This window comes from Takifugu flavidus, chromosome 10, assembly GCF_003711565.1.
Source record: "Takifugu flavidus isolate HTHZ2018 chromosome 10, ASM371156v2, whole genome shotgun sequence".
In the NCBI taxonomy this organism is placed as follows: Eukaryota; Metazoa; Chordata; class Actinopteri; order Tetraodontiformes; family Tetraodontidae; genus Takifugu; species Takifugu flavidus.
The window spans coordinates 8,178,697-8,201,050 of record NC_079529.1 but is presented as its reverse complement, the minus strand read 5'-3'; the positions used below and the strand labels follow the sequence as shown (position 1 = coordinate 8,201,050).

The 22,354-nt window shown below is 43.5% G+C and overlaps 1 protein-coding gene and 1 long non-coding RNA gene across 2 annotated transcripts; one reads left to right on the top strand and one right to left on the bottom strand.

Moving 5' to 3' along the window:
- Nucleotides 1–15,263: 15,263 nt before the first annotated feature.
- Nucleotides 15,264–21,250, bottom strand: trhra (thyrotropin-releasing hormone receptor a). Its single transcript, XM_057045634.1, has 2 exons — nt 20,007–21,250; nt 15,264–18,142 (listed from the first exon to the last, which is right to left on the bottom strand). Exons 1-2 carry the CDS (start codon nt 20,814–20,816, stop codon nt 17,699–17,701), a joined length of 1,254 nt encoding a protein of 417 aa, XP_056901614.1. The 5' UTR covers nt 20,817–21,250; the 3' UTR covers nt 15,264–17,698.
- Nucleotides 19,137–19,914, top strand: LOC130532788 (uncharacterized). The gene is made up of 2 exons (XR_008952430.1): nt 19,137–19,570; nt 19,628–19,914. It is a non-coding gene; the product is annotated as an uncharacterized LOC130532788 (long non-coding RNA).
- Nucleotides 21,251–22,354: the final 1,104 nt, after the last annotated feature.

Sequence of the window (22,354 nt, the reverse complement as noted above, 5' to 3'; positions counted from 1 at the left end):
TATTTTATGGCATCAGTTAGATAAAATCTTTTCTGCTCATTTTAATTAAATTAATTAAAACTAATTCAAGTACTTCATGGACACTGCGTATGTTAATATTTTTGATTGAAGGTTTTCATTTCTTCTATATTTAAAGGATGGTTGGTGGCCATTTCAGACACACAGGATGGTGACATTGTCTTTGATTAAAACGTTTAAAAACGAAAAGCTGGAGAGTTGATGATAAGGATAAGGATAAGGATAAGGATAAGGATAAAAGACTTTATTGATCCCACATCGGGGAAATTGCACGTTACAGCGGTAGCCCATGGTGTACAATACAGAAAGTACTAAAAGAAAAAAAAATAAAAGACTCTTCTATTATGTACATTGCTATGTACATTGTATAGTATATACAGAAATTAAAAATTATGTACAGGAGTGTCGGACAGTGTGAAGAAAATTTAAGGTGCAAATAAGACATTCCAGAGGTAGTTATGGTTAGTTAGTGCAAATATGCCAAATACGGTTATTGGTGCTACAATTAAGTGTTGCGCATGTTGAACATGATAATGAGTTGGAGAGCAACAACAATATTGGCAAAAATGTGTAGAAGTAAAAAATGAAAATGATTTAAGAATACAAGTAATGAAGTTATTTCCCTTGGACTTTATCTCACAAACACAAATATGACTATACATTTGACTCACACGTACAAGAAATAAGTGGAAGGATGCTGAAGATGGACCGGGTAACAAGAAATTAAGTTGCTATCATCATTATGCAGGACTTACAGCTTGTCTTCCCTCTGGGTGCAGATAATTTAAATTTGTGTAAATTGGAAACGCAGTGTGTAGATATCTTGAAAATAAATATCCTTATACCAATAAACACAACAAGTCTGCCTCAATAATACAGGGATAGTGTATAAACCCTAAATAATTCAGCCAGCTCTGAGGCCACTGTGAATCGATGTCGGAATAATCAGGCTATTCTAATATGCTACAGGGAAACTTAAGTGTGTATTTGCATAAATTTAATATAATATTTGATATTTCAGCAGGAGGTAAATAATACAGTCAAAGTCCTACATTTCTGGAGTTCTGAAAAATAAAAGTATTATTTCTCCCCTCTTCCCATCAAACGCTGCTAAAAATGCACTTAAATGTATAAATTCAATTGATTACATTAATTCTTTCTGACTTTAGCGTTAGTCTTGACTAATTAAAGTGTCACGGAAGGTACAAAATGATGTCACACAGCTGCAAAGATAAAAGCAGAGTAGAATTTTACCACCAGTAATAAAGAATGCTTTGTTCACATTTGACTTTACAACAAAAAGGAGCCAGTTTATAAAAAACTATGATGTGGAAATGAACGAAAGTGCTTGCAAATATGCAGGCACGATGGTTTGTTTCTCTGCACCATATCGACCAATGAAGTCAACTTATTCTGTGAGCAGAGGTGCAAATTACAGCTAAATCCAGGGTCCTACATATCATTTACTCTTTATTTCATACGGCTATCAGACCCAGGCGGCTGATAGGTTCGTGTATGTTCGCGCATAAGTTAACAAGTCCTCACACAGGTGCCTGGAGTCACTCCAGAGGCTCTCGCTGTCTCGGATCTCGGCAGATTGACACTTGTGCCTGCAATCGGCCATCTGCTCGGACTGGAGTGGAGCTGCTGTAAGAGGGCTGCAAGTCAGGCCAGTTTCTAAAGAGACCAGTCTGGGTGGTTGTTGACTGATCCCTGCTCTTTGACTCTACCTGAACAATAAAACCAACGCTCCCTCTGAGTGACGGTGTCCTCCGGTGTCAGTCTGGGAGCGGGCCGACTGCATCTTCTGTGCACGTCGGCGGTTATTATGGAGCTGATTCGATGATGAATAATACATAAGATCAATAATGTGAGTCAGTCTGTCAAACAGCAGCCACTGTGTTGAGCTGTCTAAAAGATGAACCGCTCCTCATCTTACCGTCCAAACACCAAGGGGCTGGTGGAATATGGGTGCTGAATATTTAAGTTGTTGGCGTTGTTGTGTCCAGCCGCTCCAGCCCTCCACCCACACGGTTGTTCAAACTCCGCCGAAGAACCAGCTGCTGCCCGGTGGGATTTGCTGGTTGTTTGACATGTCACACAGTTTGGTTACCGAGGAGAGGAGGGAGCCCACGATGGCCAGCTGCTCGGCACCACTTGAGCAGATCCACCCCGTCCAGCCTCTCTGGATGATTATGTCCCTCTGCTGCTGATAACACATTCTCTTGATCCTCCCCAGCTGCTGTCTGTGGTGAAATTTTCCAGCCCTGGTGTCTTTAAAAAAAAAAAAAAGCGAGAACCTTCAGAGCCACTCAGCTTTAATATCAGACCCGAAATGAGCTGCTCTGGGTGCGAGGGCCCATTTCAGGCTCTCCACCGTTTCTTCTTCAGTCGCGCTCTTGTGCCGCTCAGAGCCGCAGTGGCCTGACTTGGAGGTCCGAGGAGCCGTTCACTGCTGGATTTGTCTTCAGCACGTTCCATTTCTCTTATCTTCAAAAACGAGTCGTCAAACACAAAAATTGATCGCAGAGCAATTTCAGGTTTCTCTGAAAGCCTCTCTTTTTTAATAAAACAAAAAAAAGCAATTAGAGTTGGATAAAGAAACTAGTCCTATTTCTTTGCAGAATCAACTGCAGGAATGACAATGAACTGACACCACCTCATCTTTCCACAATTGATTAAAGTGTTTTGTTGTTTTTTTCTTTGCAACATACAAATCTTACAAATTTTAAAAAATGCAAAATGAGACATCATTGCGAGGGTACCCCAGCTCTTTGGTTACATTGTAGCCATATTCCACAGGTAGCATTGCAATGTTTGACATTCCAGCCAACTGTCTGCATTGAAAGGGCAAGTCACTGCGGGCGCGGCTCAGCTCAGTAGGACGCTAACACGGCTGGCACAGCTTGGGCTTCTTGTTGACTGTCTCCATAACCAAGACATTCGCTATATAAGATTTGGAGGAGCTGCAGAGACATATCACCCAATAAAGCCGGCAATAAATAAAAGCTAATATTGTACGTATATAATATCTCAAAGGAAAGAAAATGCTGTTAAATGCATGCAAATGCCGTTTGATGTCCCGTATTTCAATCTGAGGAATAATAAGTTATTCATTTCCAACGGCGAAACGATTCCCTTAACCATGACAGAACTGGCTGATGAGGAGCTTGAAGAGACTCCACTCTGGCATGGCCTGCCCTCTATTAACATTTTATTCTGTCATGCACTATTGTGATAAGCCCACACGTCACCCACAGGCTCGGCTACTGACAGCTCAGTTAAAACAAAAATAGCAAAGGTGTGTAAGTGTGTGCTCGTGAAAAGAAAACAAATAAACCATTTTCCTTTGGGTTCTGTGCTCTACGTCATTGGAAGGTAAATAATACAGGGGGTGGGGGGGTATATTATTAAAGTTATTGATATATACGGTAGCAAAGGGCTCCCAGTAATGGCAGATCGCAGTGAAAGGCTTTTAAAATTAACTTGTGCTTTGAAGCACTCTGCAGAGAGTGACTGCGGTGAGCTATTATTTTAATATTTCTGCAGAAAAGCATCTATTGATTAGAGACTTTTCTTTCATTTCAAGTACAGGTTCATGTCTGTTGTTTGAGGAGCGGAAGATTCAGGGGCTGACATTTCTGCTGGCACGTCATCGTGAGCCCACAGCTTCCGTCCAGCAAACACACTGCTGAAAACCGCCGCCGCGGAGGCGCCGGTCATGTTCTCCTCATGATGCGCTGTATCTACAGAGGGACGTGGACCTCTTCACTCTGACCATTTATCAGGCTTCAAAGTCAAGAAACTGTCCTATCATAATGCCACAGAACAGAGGTGCTGGGATGCACCTGCGTGTTCACTGAAATATCGCACAGGCAGGCATTTAAATGTAACGTTTAATCAGCTGATTAAAATGTTGTAATCCTGGTGTTCCCTCAGGGTCACAAGGGACAACAACACATGTTTCAATTAAAGTCCAAATCTGAGTAATGTGCACATTACAAAGACATGCAAATCAGGCTCTAATCTTGATGAATGACATCCATCTGAGAGAGAACCAGTTTATATTGATTTTGACTAAGGAGAAAATAGTGAATTAAAGTTTAAAAAGCCTTTAAACATAAAAGCGAGAAACAAAAGATAAACTTTTTTAAAAAAAAACCTCACTCATGCAGAGCTGATCCCCACCATAGTAAAAAAAATGATATGACAGCACTGGATTTAAAAAGGTGATGAATGAAACCATCACATTTTCTCTTCACTCAATCCGGGAAAGAAAGATTTGGGTCTAAAACCAGAGCGGAAAGACTGTCGGGTCCACTGGATCCATCAATTCAAAAGCTCGACAAATGCTCCTCTAACGTCCTCGTCAGTCTCTCGACAAATAGACGCTTGATCGCGTCGATGGACAAGACAGTGATGCATTAGGTGACATTAAAGCTTTGATGTTAACGAGAGAGGTTATTTTACAGTCGCAACATGTCATTAACCACACCCGAAGCATGTCCACCACAGCGTGGTTCTCGTTTACATCAAAGAGCAAAAGACTTTTATTCACAGGCAATTTATTTAAAAGATCAATTAAAGGCCCTCCGAGGGGTCGTTTGTCTCCTTTTAACCTTGTTCTGGACCATGGAGGACAGCTGTGATTGATGGACAGGTCATAGTTTTGAATTCCAAGGACCATTTGGCTCCAGCACGATAGAAAAACCAACATTTCATAAAAAAATGCTCGATCCAGCCGTACCATGTTACTATATAACTGCAGATAATAATGATGTGCTAATGTTGTTCCTGCCTGGCTGAGCCTCAGTGATGGACATAATCAGCATGTTATTTCTCAGCCTTTAATATCATTTTCCCAGTGTCTTCTTGATACCTACCTGCGGGAACATGGATAAATTGGAGAAACACGGTGAGATGAATTGAAAGCACAAGCTCTTTCTGAAGGTAATTTCTGAGCTACTCCATGTGGAAGAATGCAGTCATAAAAACACGTAATGTGGACAAGCCTTTCAAATATCACCCTGAACCTCTGATGAATCGCTGACCGAGACGCCGTGTTTAGATCAAGAAATAACTCGTTTGAACTTTATATATAGAATTTAGATGTTAATCCTCCTTCCGCCGTCTCCAAAGCCACCTGTTCTTTTTGCCTTTGTCTAGTTTTGCTCGCCTCATACCCACCGCTGCAGATGCGTCTTTATCAATCCAGCATGGAGACAGCATAAAGAACAAGGACACGCTAATGTTCTCTGTCAGGAGCCTGCTGCACTGTGCACATGGCTGCTTGCGTGCTCACTTATCTCCTTACCTGCTGGTCCCAGTCCCTGGCTGGCTGCTGCCCTTCAGCCTGCCCGCCTGTCTGTAGGTGACCGCGCACCAGCAGTGTTTAATGAGCCTTAAAGGACAGTGGATTTGACATGGAGCTTTGCTGTCCATCTACATCAGACATGAATAGACTAATGTGGCCTTTGCTTGGCTGCCCACACTGTCTGCAGACGGGGCTGGGCTGATTGTAACTTTTGGGCTTTATTAATGCGCCACTTGACAGACTTGCCAAACTGAAAGTCGGCTGCTGGTAATTGATATAACAAAGACTGTGAGGAGAGAGGGCAGAAAAGCAAAGGTTATGAAGGATCAAAGGAAAGGAAAAATGGGTTCATCCCTCTAATAAAAGCTGACGTGTGCCCTATATAACTCAGCTCACCCCTCAGGAGTGACCACAGAGTGGATGGATGAGGTAAGTGTAAACAGCTTTGGGCAAGAGTAATCAGGTGAAGCAAACAGAGATGCCAGATTGGGGAATTATTCCCACATTGGCTGTCAAGCCGGATCAAAACCAACCAACAAACCGCTATTATTTTACATCTAGAACTAATAAACCCTGGAAATACATTTTAACAATTCACTTTCATATAAACTATGGATTAAACATCTGGCAACAGGACTAAAGTGGGGAAAAGGTCACCATTATCTGCACACTGTACACTTCCTGCTGAACAATGTAATGATTACAACTTGTGCAAACAATGTAACTATGTATTATGTATATGTATATATATATATATACATATATATATATATATATATATATATGTGTGTGTGTGTGTGTGTGTGTATATATATATATTATATATATATATATATGTGTGTGTGTGTGTGTGTGTATATATATATATATGTGTGTGTGTGTGTGTATATATATATATATATATATATATATGCTTTTCAACAGTGCCTTTAATGTACACACAAAATTGTAAGAGATAAAGAGTTCCAAAAGATTAATTGATGTGAGGTGGTGCAATAAAACAGGTTAACTTGGGCTAATTCATCAGCTGTTAATTGTGTTTCCTTTGACATGTTACATGTAATTTTAAATTTGGGGCAAAAATGTGCAAAATGCCACTTACAAAAGGATTTGGTTACCATTTGGGGATTTACATTCCTAAAGATGGACCCTGGTCTCATCATCCAGGAATAAAACATTTAATGCTCAATTAATGAAGAACAGAGTTGACTGGAAACAGACTATTGTTATAAGCCCACAAAGAAGAAAAAATACCATGTGGCCTCTGCTGCCGCCCACTGTCTGCTGTGTCACGGTGGTGATGTCTTCCTGTACGTCCCTTGAGCAGCTGTCGTCACACAGCTGACTCACCGGGTGCTGCAGCCTTGAGCCAGAACAGGAGTTCTCGTGCCTTGATGAAGGAAACAAACTTTCCTGCCACCATTTCCTGCCTGGATTCCTCATTTAGGAGTGGGTACGCATCACTGTACGTGTCAGAAATACCCTTAACTTTCATGGCTCCAGAAAACGTGAAGCACTTTACGGGTGAAATTGGGTTTTGTCATATCATGCTGCCTCCACTAGTTAACCAGTTTAACAGGGTATTATGACACTCCACTTTGACATCAATTAAATATCTTTTCATAAAAACCAATTAGGCTGTATTGTCTCCCAGAGCTCCCCTTTGGTGCTGGAACAAAACCAGCGCAGCCGACAGGGACCTCCTCCGGGACTCTGGAACAACGATCTGGAGGCTGACTTCTTGTAATGATTTTTGTGTGCTTCCATAGTGTACAAAGTTCTTAATCATTCTTTCACAAAGTTCAGTTAAAAAACAACAACAAAAAGGTATGAATGCTTCATTCACCATTTTCCTCTAAATTCTGTGTATGTAGCAGAGCAAACATAGGCATTAAACCCCACATTAGGAATAATAACAGAAAACAAGGAGAGAAGAAGAGCAAAAAAACTATTTCTTCTTATTTTTAAATAAAAATTAAATTAGCATAGTTGTAAATTCTTCTAAAATTAGCATTAGGATAAAAGGAAGGCTCCAACATTTAAATTGAAACCTGAAGATTTCTGAGTATGGATTATTTCTGCCTTACTGATCCTTCTAAGAACAGACAACATGCGGAATCCCTAAAGTGAACTGTTCTGTAGAGAAACAAAGGGGCGATACAGGCTACAGCAGACAGCAGACGGATCAGACCTCGCTGAAATATGTTATGAAATATAGTTCAGCCATTTACAGTCCCCACAGGACAAATACGCTGAAGGTTTCCTGTCTCCCAGCACTAAAACTTGTCCAAGTGTTTAATCTTCACAAAGTATAGAAGACGAGAAGACAGCTAGTGAGCTAAGTGTTGTGTTCTGAGTCATTAAGTAAATTAGCTTTTGAATCAGCAAAATGGAGCCGTTGGAGTAAATCAAGCCTGGCTCTCATGACCTTTCTTCTCAATCTCTGGTTAATTATCGTATTGAAAATAAAGGTCGTTTCTCCCCGCCAAAAGCTGAACAGCAGTTCTATCATGTTCATAAGCCGGTGAATAAATCTCTATTATCCTGTATACAGAATTAGCATTAAAATATCTATTACTGAGGTTTATTATAGAACACTATTAAGGTAAGATGAGTGAGGCATGCATTAGGTGTGTTACATGTTATGTCACCTGTTATGATCACGTAAAATCAGGGCGCCTTGTGCAAGCAATTTTCATATAAGAGCCATTTTTAGAGAATACTCTTTTTTTTCCCTCCATTTATTACTGGGTCAAGGAGGAACGAACAGCCTCTGGCCGTCATTTCACCACGTTGTCGGGCAAACAATCTCTGTAAAGTGTGTCCACACAAGTCCTATCCTCTGAGGGCTCCCAAGGCCATTGGTCGGGTATATTTACCGCTGCCACAAACCTAACAACACTGAAAATTGAAAACTCCAAAGGTAATCTCAAACTGGGAGGAATATATGATTAAAGTTTATTCCATTACCGTGGTTACATGGAATTTATACTGGTATTTTAGTATCTGATGTTTAATAGATGTAAACACAACTCAAATCCGGGCTATCGTTGGAGCATAGACAAGACGTTAGTTGATCATGATACATGGAGAAATATCTGTTAAATCTATATACAAAGCTCAGATCTTTTCCTGCACTGCCTCTGTAACTCGGACATGCAAAACAGGAAGTGCAGTTTGTTTGATTGGGCGATGCTAATGTGCTGTAGACAGGAGTTCATTTGGGCAGTTTTTGGCAGCTGGTTCGCCGGATCCTTTCCTTCAGTTTGAGTCATCAAAAAACCGCAGCTGCAAGTGTTTCCCCTCGCGGGTCTCATCCCGGTCGGCCGACCTTTATTTACAGCTGCAACACAATCGCGTCGCTCTACCTCCTGTGCCGTCAGAGGGAGGGTCAGAGGGTCGAGGAGAGTACGCTGTACTGCAACACAGAAAACGCATTAGCCAGACCAACTTCCTTGTTTGTGGCAATGACAGCAAAATGGCCGTTGCTGCTCGTGTTTCTGCTGGATGTGAGAGCCGCCGCCGCTCAAATGTGGTCAGACGCGCCTGTGTGAAGAGGCTTATCAGTGAAAGTGGGTCTGGTTGCTTCCGCTGCTGGTCAATAAACAGCATCTGGCGTTGCCTGTTGCCCTCCACTGGTGTTCCCGTCTACGCTGTTTGACCCACAGAGCCAATGTGCAGCTTTTCTCAAACAAATACCAAATCTGGGGTTGTGAACAAACGGTAAAATCCATCTGGCATTGTTACTCCTGCCTGTCTTGAAACCAATTGGGCTGCATCTGGCCATGGCGAGGCCTGCTGGGCTACACTGTGCGCTTGTTAGAGCAGTTTGGTGAATTTTGAGGCATGTCGACATGGGTTTGAAGCCAGAATTATCACGGAGGTGAGCGTTATTTAACCTGATTAGATCAGCAGGTTGGCTCAGAACGACGCAGCGCCTCATCTGCAGGAGCTTATGTTTGGCCATTAACACTGACACTCGGTCCTTATTGTTAATTTAATAAATTAGCTTGTTTGTTATTCATTTTTATATGAACAAATGGATTAGCATGTCAGCTAATCCACTGCACTGTAGCAGGTCCAAGCATTTGTGATGTACATGTAAACAGTAAAATCTGACCTCTGCATGGGAACTAACTTGGCAAGTATGTGAAGAAGAACCTGGTGAACCTGGAGCAAACTCATCCTGGCTGAAGGAAACCATGCACGGAGACAAAATAAAACTATACACATGGTGATTTATGAGGAAACCCAGTTGTGCAGGCCAGGTCTTCACTGAGCTGAAACAGATATGCCTCAGCTTTATACATAACCAGGCCCACAAATCAAACATTTATATCTGCTTTGTTTTTTTATTATATGGTGGATAGTAGTTATTAAAACAAATGCCCTGGCTGTCATGTCCAAATAGGCTATGTGGGACATTTCTCTTTGTTTTAAAGGTACAATAAGAAGTTTTATTTATGACATTTCCATGGAATTTCCTGTAATCCCAAAAGGTCAAACCAAAGGCATTCGGTAAGCAGTTTATCTTCTCGCTGTGTAATTATTTCTTCAGATAAAAACAGAAGACAAAGCAGAACTGGGTCACGCTTATGTAAGAAGTTACCCTTTGTATATAACATCAAACTGCAGGAGAAGAGACTGTCTGACATCGCGGAGGCTGCTTCACTGATGACACGTTAGACCAATTAGTTTGTCAATACAGTTGGATTTTCGCTTTGGTAGCGCTGCCACCCTGTCTGACTTACACGTGGTTATGCTAGCACGATGCTCGACGCCGAGTTTGAACTGTTTGGTTTTTTTGAAGGATGAATGAGATTCGGCGTGTCCAGGCTTGAGCCTTGTGCTTTGACCTTTTTTGATTAGTCTTTTTGATAAATAAGTAACTAACCCAGAGGCTAGAGAGGATTCCTGAGATGACATGTTTAGCTTTTTTTCTTTTTTTGGTGGTTAAAGCCAACATTGGGATACTGATGACGGAATAGTCATATTTATCCTTATCCCCGATTTGCTTGCCTTTGATTTATTCAAGACATTTTCCCTCCAAAATCACCAACACTACTAACAAATGTTGAATTAGTAAAAAATGAGTCAGTTGAGTCAGCATGTATAAAACTCAGAAACCAGGTAAATTGCTTTTGAACTATTTTATTTCATTAATTGTGTAGCTGAAACCTTAAAAGCACAATGCCAGACCTATGACAAATGTGAACTAGCCTGCAGCTCATGCCTGACTATGTCCTTGTTTTTTCTAGTCCGCTCCTCCTGTTAACAAATACTTCTGCTACATTTAATGCATGTAGTAGGAGAAGCATAGAAGAAGTACAAAAAAAAAACACTGCCAGTGCAATGAATAAAGAGAAAACTGTGCCGGCAGCAGGCATTCATATTTAAAAAGAAAAATCAGCATTATCTGTGTTTCCGGTCTTTAGTCAGAGCTCAGATAAATCCTCTTCTGAGTTCCAAACCGTAGCTGGAGATAGCAGTTGGAAGCATTTTGATCAGGATATTGATATATACAATACACATTCTCTGCTTAATTCTGTATGAGTCAAAGGACACCAGCAGCTCCACTTGAGGAGCCGTCTGTTGTTGCTCGGCAACATTTTCTCCATCACTCAAAAGCAGAAAGGTGCTCTGAGGTTAACGCGGCTCCATAGCTGTCAGCAGTAGGAGCTGAAAAATGATAAATGACACCCCCCCCCCCCCCCCCCCCCCATCCAACCTTGCTAACATGTGAACGAATGATCGTAACCCTCGTCCAAATGTACACTGTGTTCAGTTCATCACAGTCACTATACATACTCAGCTACAACTACAAATGCCCATAACTCATGATGGCTGTCAGGGTGAGATCAGTAGTGTGTGAGCGCTACAGGCGCATAGAGGAAGCCTCGCAGACAGGAGCTAAATGACCAGCGTGTGAATGCACGTCCATATGCAACTATTCACACATGAAGAAGAGAATGTGGAGCTCCAGCTGAGGAAACAACCCCCTGCTCAGTTTCAAAGGGGGCCTCTGGATGGAGGGAGAAGTTTCAAATAACTGGTAACTTTCAAGCCCGAGAGGTTGTAGTGTGCCATGGCAACAGCAAAGCTATCATGTACAAGTGTGTCTCCACAGTGGCGGATTATTAAAATAGGTCATGTTGGCCATTGATAGCTTGAATGGTGCAGCCCAACTTTGATGGCTACTGAGATTCTTCTTGACCAAACGGCCAAAGGGGCAGCACTCTGGCCATCGGTGAGATGTGGTGGAGGTGTTACACCTACCAGACCACAGACGGAACGGGAAATGCGCTGTGGTTTTGTGAGGAGCTATTTTCGGGCCAGGAATGATTCCCCCTCAGCAGACAACCGCATTTTTCCCAATAACTGCTGCAATGAATGATTCTCCTCCACAGTTTTCTATTGTTTGGCCCTCACAGGGCCCCGGAGGACAGCATAGTGAGGTACAATGGTGGCCACTTACCCATTTTAATCGATGCCCTCCGGTGTTTCGTTCTTTAGCAGAATGCTGGGTGGTTGTGTGTTTAAGCCTATCCTTGCCAACAATTATCCAGATGTTTAAAGATTAAAGATACTCTGATAACTTTAGCATTTTCTACCTCCCACCTCCTCTCCTCCAGCCTTATTGACCACTGGCATGTTTCATAAAGGCTGCACTCCTGTGTCCTGGGGAGCCGCGGAGACAAGCTGTGATTGCACACATTCTTCCGAGCCAGACACTATCGGCTGAGGAGGTTAGCCTGTATGGTTGTGTCTTCCCCATCTTTGGAATTCTTCATGCATCACTCATTTTTAGCCGGGCAGGTGATGGCAGGGCTCGCTCCCCTTTCAACACGCACTGCGCCGGAACGCAAACAAAAAGGCGAAAGCAGAAACTCCAAACTGTTCTTTTAAAATAAGAAACATCTCCAAGAAACATCATGAGCATGAGTGGCCTCTCTTTTAGAACTGAAGCAGCTCCAGATGGGAGGTGAATTGTATTTACGCACCCAAGGCCAGATGTCTCCAGGTCTACCTCAGTCCATAACCTCGAAGGTTCTACAGAGTTCTTTCGATTGTATCAAATGTTTTGAGGTCTGCTCATGCTCTTTATATCAGAGTTTTAAGATTCAAGTACAAAAGAGTGAGAAAAATGAATTTAGTTGGCAAATTACAGAATCAATAGCGAGATAAATGGACCGGGGGTGATGTTTACACACGTATGGAGCGCCGCTATAGCTTGATAATGATTATAGCTGCTTCACTCGCTGGTGTGCACAGAACATGTCATTTTTATGCTATGAAGGCTTGCGGACAGCGTCTTGTATCTCTTGTTGGCCGTTGAAACGACCCTCAAAAACTAATTTCTATGGATCCATCCCTCTCCTGTTAAACACCACTTACTCCTGACGAGGGTCGAAGAAAAAGAAGAGACAGGGATACTCCGTGGACCGTTCGCCACGTCTAATTCGGCATGCGTTGTTAAACTCTCCTGGGCCGCCATACAAATGAATATTGACCAACGGATTCTGGAAATGTCAGTCAGGCATAATGTTCAGTCTCGATTGTACAGGTGTCACGATTTTAGACCGATTCACAGAGTGCGCCACCAGATTTGGTAGGTTTTGGAGTGGAAATTGGGGAACTATAATCCCTTCCTTCACTGTATCTCAACGTTAGGATTGTTATTTGTTGACTGTTCTCCATAAATGTAAAACACGGAGGGAAAATGTGCTCATTTTGTTCAATGTCTCTAATAGCTCCCGCTGTTTATCCAGTGATCGGCGGAGCAAATCACCCATTGTAGAGATTTACTGCAGAGAAGGAAAAACAGCCATTGATTCTCCCCGAATATTGTCATATTCTGAATCGTTTGCAAGTGATCTGCCTTTTTCATGTAAATATATGTGCGCAGCGTTAATGGCGGTGGCTTTGTTTCTCTCCTCGTTCCTCTTCGTCAGCATGGAAAACATACAGCACTTCAAACATAATGGATCTTAGAGACAGCCCGGCTGTATCATCCAAGCAGCTGCCTGCTCGTCCTCTGCGCCGCTTTTTCGCCTCCTCAATCTGTCATTTTCACCCGTTTGAAGCTCTAACTGATTATATTTTTGCCAAATCAGATATCTGGTTTGTTCCGGACAGTTTTTTTAAGCTCAGACATCCTCTGCTGCAGTAGAACAGCGTTACAAGGCCAAAACTTAATTAATATTAATGCATCATTTCTAGTGTGATATTCTTAGCTGCACACCTGCGTCCGTCCAGGTATCCCACTCTGGAGTGTTACACCTGCGTCTCCTCACACCCTTCCCCTGTGAGTGTTTCATCTCAGAGTTGCCATCCTTCTGCCAACACTGCCGTTCGTGATAATGTCACGACTGCGGATATTAAAGGGAGCTGAGGATTGCCAACCATTTTCCCAGCGTGAAATGATGCACTGAAAAGGAAATCTCATTCAACATGACTTTTAAATACTAAATAGGCAGGTTGGCATGGCAGCTCTTCTTGCTTTCTACAGTTCTTCTCTCGCCTCAGTCATAATTTTACCCTTTAAGCAAGCTAAACTACAGGATAACATCAGCACATGTTTGGTTGAGGGATAAGATGAAAGACAATATTTGTTGTAAAAGATGTCATATTAAACAAATCTTTCAGGGAGACGGGAAAAAAACCCTCTGAGATTCATGAAAGCCTGGAGGGAGGAATAAGGATGCATATGACTACATCATAACTGTCTCTTTTTTAAACAGTAACACGAAGAGAAGGTTAGAAAACCCACACAATGACAGAGGCCAGCATGAAAGGAGTGACTAATGCACATTAAACTTTCATTTAGACCTAAAATAAAGACCCTTGGTCTTATCCAAGGACCTGCACTTATTTCCGCTGGTTTACAAGCAGCTTGCACCCAGTCTTGTGTCTGAATGAAAACAGCAGCAGAGCCTTCGGAGCAGCTGGCAGAGCTACAAGTTGACATGTTGAAAAATTCTGACATAATTGGAAGAACAAACCACCAGAGGGAGGAACAAGGGTGATTTAGAGAATCTGGAGTGCTGTTATCGGCCCACAGTCCTCTCGGCTAAAATCGGACAGGCATTCTGCAACATTCGTGATCTAGTCTAAAGTAAAAGGTTTCCTGTTGTTTGTTGCATGTTTGACTTCAGCTCTGAGCTGATGTGTAACCTAAAACATAATCACAAATTCCACATCTACTAATCTGAACGTTTAAAGCACCTCTCCCGGACCAAAGAGAAGCATTCATCAGGTCCTTTAAACTGCCCCTGGTGTGTGCAGTTTGGGCTCCTAAATGACACCTTTTTAGCTCAGCCGTGCGCTGAAGAGCCGTTTCCATGCAGCTCCAGGCTACTCATGAACACCTACCACTTTCTACTCAACAACAACAGTGTCACTGTGCTTTATTAACAAAATAAAGTGTGTCGGCTTTATCATTGAGGTGCACAGGAGGCCAGCTGGTGCTTTTTATTACTGGGACATTATCTCCCAGTACATGGAAGTATTAGGAGAACACTGCATGGGTAATTACTACATTAGCTTTATCACCTAACCATCAGCAGGTTCATCAGAGTTTGATCACTGGGATATTTAGGGTGCCATTACATCAGTAGATCACCCTGAATTGCACAAGGGTGTTATGTTTGTGTTAGTCCCTCGGTTGGCCTCGTGGCTTCAGTCAGATGGATTTGTGTGAAAGTTGGCCACCTCATGCTGAGCGACGGCAAAACGAAGCCATCAGCCCCCTGACTGATGTCGCTGGTGCGGCCAGAGCTCATAAAGAAACCATCTGTAGCCGATGCAATCGTCTCAAGGATGGGGCCGCGTCTTCAGCGGCTGCTGGTGATGCAACCAGACAGTCGGGGGCAAATATAAGATCTTTGAATAAAAGGTCGTTAAGGACATTAAAAGGCAATGAGGCTCATGGTGTTGCTGTATGTGTTTATTATAGACAGAGAACAATACAAAATCCAAAAAAGTATCTATCACACATGAAGAGAAGAGAGAAAGCTACTGGAGACAGAACTGTCATCTTGGATGGTGTCGGGTTTTGCTCACATCACAATAACGAGCAATCATGCCATAAATTGTGCAGAGGGCAAAAGAGTAATACCTCATACCTTTTACCCGAAATGGGAACGCCTGAAACAATATCGCAGACACACACTGTGCTACCAGCTAGGCTTCAGTTGTTTTAATAGTTCTTGTCACTCCACTAGCTTTCACTAGCTTCCATTGGCTGGTTTGAAATTTAAAAAGTAAGCCGGAACAACGGCTTGTAATAAGGTATGCAGGTTTGAAGACACAAGAGCATTTCACAGATTTCACACACGGCACTAGAGACGATATCAAGCAGGTTTAGAGTGAAGGCAAAGTCCTCCTCTGCTCCTTTTATGGTACACAGCACATTTACGTAGCTTGATCTTTAAAAGCAGGCTAAGCCACACACACTCTGAGGTTTGTGCTGATCTATTTACACGTTGATTTCTCTGTGGGTTTGCTGTGCAGATAAATCACAGAAAGGTGCTTCGCGCGGTGAATTACTGCCTCAACAGTTGCCAGAACCTTTAATAAATGGCCTCAGTGTCTGTACATCAAGGTTACACATTTCGGCCTCATTATCACCGACCTTCGCCTCTTTCACATTGCTCACCGACCTCGCTCCGGCCGAAACAGCGGTGGGGTGGTGTCTCTGTTAACGTTGAGTCCTGTGCACATTAGACAGTTTATATCCACACAATATGCTTAAATGAGTGCGTACATGCAAAGCGAGTGCATTTATTTACATGGAGCCTTTCAAAAGGTCATGCGATTCCGTCTCTCCAGGAGCGAGATTAAAATGCCACACTGTCACGACTTACATGTTTCTTATGAGACGCTGCAAGAAACCGAAACACTCTAAGCAAATTACATGCTTTAATAACGTAGATTGTATCAATCGAATCCCAGAGGGAAGGGATTGCAATTGTAGCAGTCTAATACACTGTTACGAGAGACATCGTCGTGATATAACAATAATAATAATAACAATACATTATATTGGATTCACATAACAAGTTCATTAAAAGCAGCGTTACTTCTCAAAACTAGACTACTGACAGCGAAAAGGGACTCATTTCATTTCAATATATGAATTGAAATAAATAGTTGCTTACAAAACACCAAGAATCCAGCTGATACAATAATCACCACTGGTGTGGTGCGATGGGAAAAGCAAAATCTACCATCTCAAACGATGCTTTTATGACTCTTTCTGTCAGGCATCTGGCTCTGAGGTCTCCAAACAAATAACAATAACAGGTGATGGACTGACTGAGGCCCTGCAGCGTGTCAGCATCTGTGCAACCACCGATTAGGCAGAAGGAGGCGTGGCCTCCGTTAAATCCACATCAATTATCTAACAAGTTCTCATTGAAATGACAGAAATCACATTATATCACTCATGAGCACAAAGAGGTCTAGGAGCATGTAACCTTTATGGTGTACCGCCCACTCAACAAAAAGATTTTGGCTACATTTACATTCTCGCGCAGAGGGGCCAAAGTCCGATTAGGGAGGCAGTGAACACAGCACGTTGTTTGATTAGAGGGTTGTCGAGAGCTGACCCACCTGTGCTCTGATGGAGCCAGCATCAGCCAAATGAGTCTGCTGATCTTCTGAAAGAGGCTGGAAAAGTACTTTCAGCACTATTATTACTAAACATGGTTAATTATAGTAAGTTTCTGCGGTTCCTATGGGATTTAGGGTTAATTTCCTGTATGCACCGCCACAGCGCAGCAGTGCTCGGTCTGAGCTCCATGACAGCAAGAGCTGTCAGGCCTCCGGATAAGTGGACCGATTTGAATTCTTTCCCTGACATATTTCATGTTCAAGTTATCCAACAAGGAAATCTACCTAAACCGACGGACTGAAATGTATACAACGCGACTAAATATTTTGTCGTGTCGCAGAAAATTATGCACATTGGGATGAAAAATTGGATCGCGAATGGTCAAATATGGTCGAATTAGCCTGGTTCCGTTTTAACTGGAGGCAAAGATGGAGCAGGAAGCAGCTGGCTTCAGCCAAACAAATCATTTAAGTATAGGATGACTTCATGACATTAACTGCTCTCTCGCGCCATTTCCCAGAAGGGTTGGAGTTAATGTTTATCTGCAAGCACCCCCCCATATCAGGATTACATCGATTGTGGTCTGCACAACTAGACTTAAAAAGATTTCTGGATTTGTCCTTATTTCCTGTATCTCACTGTACTCTTTAGTATCTTGGGGCTTTAGGGGCAGTTTTTTGGGAATTTTTCTAAAAGATTCCCACTAGCTCAATAACGTCACATTTCTTAAAGCACAGACAGCTTATTTCTATTTAGTCTTTGCTCTGACGCCTTGACAATGACGGCTCTTTAAAGGGCGTCTTCTTGCCACTAGGCCGGACGCCAGCGGCCGGGGACCGATCCATGGGCGCGTTGAGCTCGTCCTCCATTTCTGTAGCAAAGTGGTCGGGACTTTCCCCGTTGGACATGTCCTTGATGACACTGTAGGTCAGCGCCAAACTGTAAGATGCTGGTTTCTCCAGACGCTGGGGGCCGCAGTGGCACAGCTTCTTGAAGGCGGCGCGGAACTTCTGAGACATGGCGTTGTAAATGACAGGATTGATGGCGCTGTTCAGGTAGATGCACAGACGGCAGAAGAGGAGGAACCAGGTGTCCAGGTAGGGCTTGTCCAGGAAGGAGTTGACTACCACTAAGGTCCGGTAGGGCATCCAAAGTACGGCAAAAAGGATCACCACCACAGCTAGCATCTTGGTTACCTAGCAAAGGTCAGTTATAGGTTAGAAAACCACCAAGAGATTTACTGTCCACATGCACCATTCCTGTTAAGGGGTCATCCTTTATAGACAATATACATTTTCTATAGGTTCCTGAAATGCGCAGAGGGCTCATAATCAATAAGAAGAAAGGATCAACTGCCTTTACCAGCTAAAATGTAGGTATACATCTAGAGACCCAGGCGAAAGGTCAATTCTCTTGTTAACCAGATGACATATGATCAGACTGCAGCGGCAACGGCTCGTAGCTGCGGCTCTGCTGAAACATTTGTATTGAACAGAGTACGTTTAAAGACATCAAGAGGATGCTGCCTCGTTCCTGCTGATATATGTCAATGGCACGGGGGGAGCTGTCCGGCGCTCTGCCCCAATTGTGAAAAATACGTCTCAGTGGGACAGGAAGTGCTGCATTCTTCAGTCAAGCTTGTACCTTCTGGAGGAAAACATGGCAATATGGCACCAGTAAACCTTCTGATAAAAGCTAAATATTCAATTTCTTCAGCCCAACGAAACCAGGGGCAACGTTTCTACTCATTTTTGTTCTTCAGAAACTGAACGACCAAAAACATTGATGGATTCTCATGCATTCCTTCTATTTTACTGACATTTACCTCCAACGTGTCTTTGTTAAAGAAAATCAAATTGTCAAAGCTAATAACCTGTTTTTATTTATTTATCAGTTAAATCTGTGCGATCCTGGGGAGAAACTGTTTCTGTTGCTCTGGTTCTGCTGTGATGTCTCAGCGGGAGTCGGGTGATTCTAATTGGATTGGACAAGGGTGCTGCCAACGTCACCACTGAGCAAAGAAGCTAATCCTCTGTCCTCATTATTTCCTGACCTTTAGGTAATTCAGTAAACTACCTGGAAGAACACCGCTGGTGTGTGCCGTGATTGGCTGGTTCAGATAATGGGTGATAGTAGGGGTTTGTGTTAAAAAAAAACCAAAACCCACAAACCCAAGTCAACACCAATACAGCCCGTGTCTGTTTGAGTTGAGGTTGCCCAAGCCAACGGCGCTGCTCCCTCAGGGTAACACACCCCCTCATCTGAGAAGGCCTCTTCACTGATCTGATAAACAAAGGTCTGCTATCTACCCGCATCTGACAGTGTGTGTGTGTGTGTGTGTGTGGTGTGTGCGTGCGTGCGTGCGTGCGTGCGTGTGTGTGTTTTCGGAGGCTTCTGCTGCAGCAGGAGCTTTACTGGGTGTTATGAGCTTTGCACTAAATGTTAAAAGTTACAGTTAGCTGATAGTCACAGGAGGCTGCAACGGGAGGTTTGATAAAGGACTTCAGAAGGTAGAATAATCCCAAGGTTTTTCTAATCCTGGAAAAATTTCTCTTACTGGATCTTGATGATTTCTCTCAAAGTGCAAAAACTCCGTCGATTTTTGGACATTTTGCTTCATCGGAGTTCAACTCTGCGTCCTCACTGTCCCTGCTAATTGGAGTTTGTTGGCACAGAAATAGCAAATAATGCATTATTTGCTATTACTTATTTTTTTAAATAGCCCATGGGCTACGTGTTAGTTTTGTTAGTAGTCCAGACATGAAGTGAGTTGATGCTGCTGTGCAGCCTGTCGCTCCATAGTTGAGTTATTTCATTACTTACCGCAAAGATGAAGTCCACTTTTATCACTGAAATTTAAAGTGTAAATGATTCTTTACAGTTGTGTGTTGACAATGGTTAACAATGTGGAGTAACTCCACATGTGCAATTTCAGGTTGAATTGATAGAATAAATTTTTTACAGAAAACTTCGGTTTAAGATGTCATTCTTTTGATGTTGGCGGAGCGTGCGGATGGTGTTCACGCACCCTATTATTGTGCTTATTATCATTGTTGTTACCTGTCTGCGGGAGGACGCGGTGGCGCTGCTGGAGGAGCCGCTGCTGATCATTCTCTCTCCCTGACTCACCGTCTCCTTCTTCCACATCTTGGAGCTGCCTTTGGGATTGGAAGGCATCGGATTGAGGAAAAGTATCCGGGCGATCAGTCCGTACAGAATGGTGGCCAGGACGAGGGGCAAAACGTAAAACACCGCGAAATCCGTGAAGTAAATGGGCAGGTAGTGGCTCCTGGACACTTTGTACGCGCAGCTGAGCAGCACCACGTTGTCGTATACAAACTTCTTAGTGTCCGACAGGAAGAGCCACATTACGCAGTAGGCTGAGGTGAGCGTCCACACCAGCGTGATGATCCGCTTCGCCCTGGATAAGGTGCACAGGAACTGCGCTTTGATGGGGTGGCAGATGGCGATGTAGCGCTCCACGGTGAAGGCGGTGATGGAGCAGGAGGACGCGTTTATTCCCAGGTACTGGAAATAAGTGATCCCGAGACAGCCCACGTAGCCGAACACCCACTGTCCGTACAGGGCGTCGGTGATGTTGGGAAGCCCCGCTGCGATCAGGACCATCAGGTCTGCCGCGGCCAGGCTCACCAAGTAACAGTTGGTGGGTGTGCGCATGTGTTTGGTCGTCAGCACCACCAGGATGACCATCATGTTGCCCACGATCCCCACGCCGCATATGAAGGACACCAAAAACACACTGACCGCTTTATATTCAACGGAGTAGTCAGTCCAAACACCCAAGGTTTGATTGTCCAGCACCGACGTGCGGTTCTCCACAGTGACGTTATCCATGGTGAGGTTTTCCATGAGTGGAAAGCTCCAGCTCTGTGCGCGTTCAGCAAAATTAAAGACTGGGCATTCGGAGGAGATCACACGGATGAACCATGGGGCCCATGGCTCCAGAGGTCCACGGACTGCAAACCCCGCAACAATTTCAGTTCAGCCGCATGTAATCCGGTCAAAAACGCCATTTCTGATTCGCGAAATCCGATTTCCGATCTTGGAAAAAACCCTTCTAATGTTCTTTTACAAAAGCGCAAAGCTCGAGTGCGTCTTGGTTAAAGTTGGGAAGCTGGAGGTGTTGCGTGTGGCTGCGCGCCCCGCCGCCGCCTCTCAGCTTACAGTCATAAATGATCGTCTCCCGCAGAGTCTCGCCGCATCTCCCGAGATGCTCCTCACGCCGTTTCTGCTTAAGTCAGCCCCAGAATGGAGCCGCAAACTTTTCCTTCACGCAGACATGCGTCATTCACGCATGTCAGGTCTGATAGACGGAGAGATAGAGAGAGATAGATAGAGATAGAAAGAGAGGTAGATAATAATCAACAATAATAATCCTACCAGCACATATTGACACCTGTTACAGTGGATCATTTGAACATTTCCAGAACAGAAATGTTTAATATCAGTAAACGATACAAAGTTCGACTCAGATCAGGCAATAACTGAAAACAGAGAGATGAGATATAATAATTGTTTGGAGCTATTTACACTCACATCCATGTGTAAACACACAAATGCCAAGTAAAGGGCCATAGAAACAAGGGAAATGTAAGAAAAGCTGACGAGTTAAACCAACAAAGCACAATAAAATCATTCTCAGTGTCCTGCTGGAACCCCGTGGCCCAGTCAGAGGTCTATTACTGTGAGGGAGCCTGAATCAAAAGCCATAAAGAAGGCCATAGTTACTTTTTATTGCTACGCTGTGATGATGTGCCTTTTCATCATTTCACGCTGCGCTGTCGAAAGGGCTCCCAGCGTGACTTCGGAGACATGGCAGACACTTTTTGGGTGACTCTTGTGAGAGTCTGCGGCGCAAGTGGTGCCTCCGTTCTGTGGTCTCCCTCCAGCTTTCTGTTGTCTACGTGCATCCTGATTGCTTCTCACGCCTCATCAACCAGGGAAGGAAATGCTGCTTTATCTGCTCAGACGGTCTACAGCAGGCCTGAGAGCAGACAGGCAGTGATTGGCACATCATCACCCCCCCCCCCCACCCCATAAACAAACACCCACTGTCTTCTCAAGCAGGTCGTGATGGTGTTTACTGGAAGCCAGGTGTGGTTTCCAGGTCCTCCTCGCCCCACCTCTGCTGGGTTAATCCTACAATCCTTCCAGAGGTTTTGTGTCAGTTTGCACATAAGTCACAGCGTGGCGTTAATTCTGTGTCCCCCCTCCATCGATTCCACCTTGGGCGCCACCATAGATCATCCCTCCTCTCAGCTAGGGGTGAGGAGGTGAAATTCACCAGCATTATGTAAGTCACAGGTGGGCAAGAGATTATGTTATTACTCTGGCAAATTGAAGTGAATACTGACTATTAATATGATGTTTTGTTGTTATAACTCAAT